A 6,876-nucleotide genomic window follows, 5' to 3' on the forward strand; every position below is an offset into this window, starting at 1 on the left:
TGTATATATATATATATGTGTATATATATATGTATATATATGCCCTTCAACTCATTATATGCCCTTCAACTCATTATCCACTATGAAGTGTTATGATACTTGACCTCAGAATGTTTTATAATGTGTTATGATTATTATCATAAAGCATTATGAATGTTTATGGGTGCTTATAGCTATGATTAGACAGTATCGGTATGAGGCATTTCTGCATTAGCGCCTTCTTGATACTGACTTTCTGAGATATATATATATATATATCTCAGATCTCAGAAAGTCAGTATCAAGAAGGCGCTAATGCAGAAATGCCTCATACCGATACTGTCTGCAACCTGACAGTATCGGTATGTTCAAAGATAAAAGCCTAAAAATATAGCATTCAAAATTATTTTTCTAAATACAAAGATCCGATTTGTCGTTCAAAACGTGTGTTTTAAAGACGAGTAAATCAAGCGCTGTATTGTTGAAAGAGCTGCATTACAAAATGTATTGCAGACATGTTGAGGGACGTGTTGACGCTGATAACAGACACCAGCGTACTAATATATAGCTCATCACTTCCTTATCTCACTTCCTTGCCACATCCCTCTCTGTCTTCCTTCCTCTTGCCGTCTACTTCCCCACCGCTGCTGCTCAAACTAGGCAACGACTTTGCCGATACCCTGTTACACAATCGATCCTCTCCCTCGCACTCATCTGTTCAGGTGAGAGATGCTCAGTGATCCCTTCGAGGACTGTCTGAACTGCCAGTGTGTCGGTCAGCACTGTCTGCCGGTGCCCCGGTTTGACTCCAACACACAGAAGCACGCTTCTGATAGAGGAAGCTCTGACTTGTTCAACACCGTTTCCTGTTGTGTCAGATGAGTTTGTGCGCTGCACTCCGTGTTTTGTGAGGCAGACGGATCCGGTTCCCCCCTCTCGCCTCTTGTCACACAGTCGGTCTCAAGTTCCCCTCCTACCTTCACAACCGGACCGTTGACACAGCAGGAGGACGGTGGGAGAGGGAAGAAGAAGAGAAAAATGGAGCTTCTGTGCCTCGGAGGGAGGTGAAGTGTCTCCCGTCACACTTGATGGTCGCCGTGCATCGCCATGCGTCGTGCGTTCAGTACGTTCCGAGGTTACAGGAGAGCCGGGGAGGACGACGACGAGGTGTTTGTGAGCGGCCCCGGACACAAGGTGACAGCCGATAGGGACCCGAACCCAGAGACACAGGGGACATGAAAATATGTGGACTTTGTTTGTCTAAAGAAGGTGATATTTGAATCATGACCGGTGTCTTTGCACTGCGTCCATTCTTAATATAGAATCTGCTTTGCCAACAGATTGGATCTCATGTCCCCTAACAATTCATCTCCATGGTGTTTGTTCCTCAAAGTATCCGCTTGTAGTTTGAGGACTTTCCGCCGTGGCCAGCCCTGTTCTGTTTAAACTGTTCAATTGAATTCCAGGCAGCGTTAATGAGTTTGCCTGTCTGAAGAGCAGCCCACGCTCACTGACTGCTCTCTGCCAGGAGAACACTTGATGTTCAGTTCATCATCTTCTGTCTCCTGCTGTTCCAGGCATGTGTTGGAACTCCTCTCTCAGCATATGCTGCACACTGCATGAGGCGCTTCAGTCCAACACAGAACAGGCCAGGAAGGCACCTATTGTGTCCTGACTTCTATTTTTAGATTCAAGGGAGCCGTTAGTCACCTGTCTTTATAAAGACAGCCATGAGATATAGATGGATGTTTTTAAGCTCATTTTGATTTATCTGCATATTTTTCAATAATTAAAGCTTCAGTTTATGACTTATTAATTCACTTTTTGTCATATTTGCTCAAACTGTCACTATATCCTGACAGCAGTACACGAGACAGATAAGCGGTGGAAAAGCAAGGAAAACAGCCAATCAGAGCCGAGGACGCAGCTGTCAGTCACTGCTCCTGAATTCTGATGAAACTTTGAATCTAGGCAGCGCTCATTAAATATGAATCTCTCAACATTTCTCGTGTTTAATATTTTCCTCCGGTCGGTGGGCGGGGCTTGGTTTTGGCTCCATTGTTGTCATCTTGACTGCCGGGTCACAGACAGATGTTCTCATTTGACAGCTAAGCGGTTCACTTAAATATGTCTCTGAAATCATTTGAACATGTTTCAACTCCATCACAGTTCCTTAATAAGCAACTTTAAAGGATCCATTTTAAATGTTGAAGCATGACTCATGTTGTGTGTCTGTATCGGAGGTCTTGCATAAAGACGGTCATGTTAATTACGGTACGTTGTAAATTCATATCTTTTTTTATTGCATTGTGGTCAGCATCCTCCAACACTGGTGAGTGTTCCCCCTCTTTCCCATCCTCACTGTGGAGCTCTAAGCTGAGACCTGACCTTTTACATTTGTCTGAAGTAAAGGTACCGTGTGATTCACAGTGTCTTCTGTGTGTACACTTGAGATGTAAACATGTGGAATGCATTTCCCTCCTCTTAAAACGTTTTCATTATTTAAAACCTGCATTGTTTTCTTCTTTTCTATCATTGTTGGTACATTGCAGCCTTTCGTGGCACTTTACCTCCACCTACGGTGCAATAGTGCGACACTGTTGGCAGGACTGTGTATCGGTACACTTGAGGTCAAAACCTGCACAAAGAGGGGGTCGTTTCAGACTGGGTCTGACTGTCCTCTGTCATGTTTGGTTCGGGTCTCTGACATTGCCTTACCTAGAGCCGTGCTGTGTGTGTGTGTGTTGCATTATGGGAAATGTTTGACGGAGGGTTTATGGAGATTGAGCCGTAAGAGTTGAGATAACTCTGAGTCCCTCAGTCCCAGCCTCACACCTTTAGGCCTCACTCAATCGTCTGCATTTCGGCTCGATCTTTGCAACATTATTCCCTAAAAACCCAATTAGAAACCCCGCGCTCAGCCCAACCGCCACCTGTCTGCGGTGTGACTCCACTGCTGGAGCACTCGGCGTGCGTTGGCCTGACACTGAGACGCAGCGAATGAAACCTAACTGAAAACAGCCGGATGCGGCTGAAGCCTTTGCTCTGCTCCGGAATGTGTGCAGGATATTAAATGATCATTTCTGTGAAAAATATTCCTGTTATTCCCCCCAACAAAACATCAGGAAGTCCCATCTGTTAAAATCCTCTGACTCTGACTGAAGTGCCCCCCCCCCCCACATTCCTCACCTGTAACTAACAGAAGGGGGGGTGCTGGGGGGGCCTCTGATATTAACTCTTTGGTGGTCGGCCGTCTATCCGCTGGCTTCAGTCTAAAACATTTAGTTTTTCCAGAACAACGTTAACTGCTCTGAGCCGTAGCCATGGTAACGTAACGTAGTGGCCTTCAGATGCTGCCAGGTTTCCAGAGACACACTGTTTGAACCGTGTCTGAAGTGCGTCCACTCCGACACTGCGGGGCCACATTGGTCATGAAGTTTGCCGGCTGCGGTTAGCGAGTCCAGTCAGACGTGTTGTGAAATCACCACATCCTGTCGGAGTGCTGAGCCTCCTCTCCTCTCTCCTCTCTGCAGGTGTCCAGCAGCTTGTCAGACACATTTCAACCAGAGGCACTTCCTTTACTTATTACAGAGGATTGTACCTTATCCACCGAGAACATTATTTATTTGTGATTCCCAACACAAATGTGAAATCAGTGCTTCTCAGTCCCCCTTTATCCAAATAGTGAATTCTTGCTTCAGCCTCAACGGCTGTAAAGCTGCGTTCAGGAACCCCGGGTTAAAGAAAGACATGTCTTTCTTTTGGAGCAGGTGAGGCCATCACCGTGTCATCAGGACAAACAGTTCAACCTGGCTCAACTTTTGGCGAGACGCTGCTTTGGCCAATCAAATACTGTACATGTACAAGCGCACATTTCTGGAAGATTACCTCATTGATATTGCAATCGTCACGAAAAGCCCTGACTGAGTATTACAGAGTGTTGTGCAGTGTTTCAGCATCTGATGGGCCTTTACAGACTGTCACACAGACTTCCTGGATCGTATTGCTGGACTGTTTTTTCTTCTTCTATCTGAATTCCCGCAAACACTTTGATCATCTTCCTCAGTACATCTTCTCCAGCTCAGCTCTGGCCGGTCCAGAGCTCTGCAGCAGGCTTTTAATAAAAGCTAGGTTCAGATCACTCAAGTTTGAGCGTCTCTGTTTTGTCGCTTATAGAATTGATTTAAAAGTTGACATAAAAGACATCCGTGATCTCTAGCAGAGGTAGCCAACACGGTCCATGTGAGTCGCCCGCAAGGCATGTTCTAAAAATAGCACTAGTCCCCATGGAGCTCTGTCTATGTGAACCGTTAACCAAAGGTGATCACAAATCCCGCATGGTCTCCGATTAGCCAAACGGGCGGCCATCTTTAAAAAGCGTCTTGAAATCCATTTGCTTTCCTTGGCTTTTCATCACTTTTTATTTTCTCTTATGTGTTCTACACTTAATTGTGCTTCTTTTCACATATTGCCTTCTCCATCTCTTCTGTCTCGCTCTTATACTTTTCTTTTTAACTTCTGTTTTGAGAAGTGCTACATACGTTAGCGGCCCCATGCTAATACCAGCAGCCTTGTATGTCCACATCATTTGTGTCGGGTCTCAGAGTAGACCGATAAATGATTGTTAGTGTGCCCAATCCACCCGTTCAGAGGACCTGATCAGAATCTGACCGATGCGTTTAACAAACATATCTGCGAGTCACATGTGGCATGTGATTTGATCAGCAGCTGCATCCTGCCGTGCAGACTGTGAGAGAGACTCGTAACTCTCTGCTCTAAGAAAGAGAAGTTGGGCTTCTGGAGGGATTTGGGTTGTGGAATTCTTGCAATGTCATTGAATTTGTAGAGGACACTTCTCTGGAGAAGTTAGGGGGAAAACTTAAAGTTCAGATCTTTATTAGAAGCCTGAGGAGTTGCAGAGAATTGTTGATGATCTGATCTGACCTCACCTCTCCTTTCTTCCACCAGACAACATCACCCACGGTTCAGGGCCGGTCCGACTCGCCGGTCTACACCAACCTCCAGGAGCTGAAGCTCTCGCAGTCCAGCCTGCCGCCTGTACCCTCCAGCTCCCCTCTCCACGTCCTGGGCGACTGGGAGACCCACAAAGACCTGAGCGGTAGGCATTTCTACTACAACCGAGCCACCGGGGAGCGGACCTGGAAGCCGCCGCGCACCAGGGACGCCAGCGGCAGCACCAGCAGCATCCGAGGAGACAGCCAGGGCACGGCAGAGAGCGAGGTGAGGAGACGCTTGGATCAAGTTGATCCGTTGAATCGATAAAGTAGTTCAAAGTAATTTAATTGTGAGACTATTCGACTTCTGTTAAAAAGCTTCTAATTGGGCATACGGAAGCCCTGAGAGGCAGGGGAGATTCATCTATCTGGTGATCCATGTTTTACGTCTGATCTTAATTGTTTTCTCTTCAAAACAGATGTTTTGCCAGGATACTCTTTCTCAGTTACTTTTTTTTTTTGGCAGGTAACTAAAAAATAATTAAAATTACTATTATATTAAAAACATCCAGTTCACCCGTTTATTAGTCCTAAACACTGGAGAGATAACAACTCTTTTTCCCACACTTGCCTCTCAGGGCTTCCGTAGCAGCATGGACAAAGGTACACAACATCACTCCTGTTTAGACCCCTGGGGGATGCAACATTAACTATCCAACACTGCCCCCATGTGGTGGTTTGCTGTATGGTCTTATGTTAGGGAGAGAAAGGTGGTAATAATATATACTTTGTATGTAGTATTGTTGGAGTATAATCAGTGGTGAATTGATCAGTCAATCAACATAAATGAATCAACGTAAATGTCGAATTGCTTAAGCTGCTTTCAGGATTTCCTTGTATTTCCTTATATCATTGTAAACTGAATATTTTTGCATTTAAAAACAGGCAATTTTTTTTGCTTTTTTTGCATTTCATTGACCAACAGATTCATCAATTTATCACATACACACGCTAATCAGTAATAACTGGTAATAATCATTCGTAGCAGCTTAATTATTACAGATACGGTTTTGAAAGCAACATTTTATTGTTGCTTTCAAAGACGCAACATTGAGTCATTTAACTCTTTTTATGAATGTTTGGATGTTTTGTGAAATGCTCTTATTTGCTTCATGGTGAGAGTTTACAGCAGCATGTTAGCTTAGCTTAGCACGGCTGTAAAAAGGAAGAAACTGATTTAAACTAGAAAATGCATTTCCTGCTGAAAATGCGTTGGAATGCTGAAAGCTGAAATGAATCGCAAAAACATTGCTGAAAATAGATATCCAATTTTTTTTTTTAAATTGCAAAAAGCTTAATAATTCAAAAAGTTGAAAGATTACAAATATGAAGTCATATCACCCCTCTCCTGAAAGAGCTGAACATTTTGATATATTCGAACGGTTTCTGTAGCTTAAAAAAATTTCAGCGGTAGTGATATTTGTTGTAGAAGTTGTAGTTGTTGTAGAAGTATTATTAGCAGTAAAAGTATTAGTAGCATTTGAATAAGTACGAGTTGTAGCAGTAGTGATATTTGTAGTAGTAGTAGAAGTTGTAGTCGAAGTATTAGTAATTAGAAGAAGAAGTAGTAGAAGTAGTATCAGTAGGCTTAGTAATAGCTGTAGTAGTGGTCATAGTATTTAATATAACAGTAGTAGTAGTAGTAGTAGTAGTAGTAGTAATAGTAAAGTCAGTTTTTGCAGTAGTAGTAGTACTAGTAGCAGTCGTACCAATAGCTGTAGTAGTAGCAGGAATAGCAGTAGTAGCAGTTGTGGTATAAGTAATAATAGTAGTGGTAGTAATAGCAGTAGTGGTAGTAATAATAGTGATGGTATCAGCAACAGCAAAAGTTGCAGTAGTAGTAGTAGTGATACTAGAAATATTAGTAGCAGTAGTATTAGTA

At 43.5% G+C, this 6,876-nt stretch overlaps 1 protein-coding gene across 1 annotated transcript; it reads left to right on the forward strand.

The window, feature by feature from the left end:
• The first annotated feature begins 309 nt into the window (after positions 1–309).
• LOC116401357 (rho GTPase-activating protein 12-like) lies at positions 310–5,425 on the forward strand. Its single transcript, XM_031879713.1, has 2 exons — positions 310–1,173; positions 4,948–5,425. The coding sequence occupies exons 1-2, from the start codon at positions 1,087–1,089 to the stop codon at positions 5,260–5,262; spliced, it is 402 nt and encodes a 133-aa protein (XP_031735573.1). The 5' UTR covers positions 310–1,086; the 3' UTR covers positions 5,263–5,425.
• The last annotated feature ends 1,451 nt before the right edge of the window (positions 5,426–6,876 follow it).

The sequence above is a fragment of the Anarrhichthys ocellatus genome, unplaced genomic scaffold (assembly GCF_004355925.1).
Source record: "Anarrhichthys ocellatus isolate YVR2014 unplaced genomic scaffold, GSC_Weel_1.0 scaffold392, whole genome shotgun sequence".
In the NCBI taxonomy this organism is placed as follows: Eukaryota; Metazoa; Chordata; class Actinopteri; order Perciformes; family Anarhichadidae; genus Anarrhichthys; species Anarrhichthys ocellatus.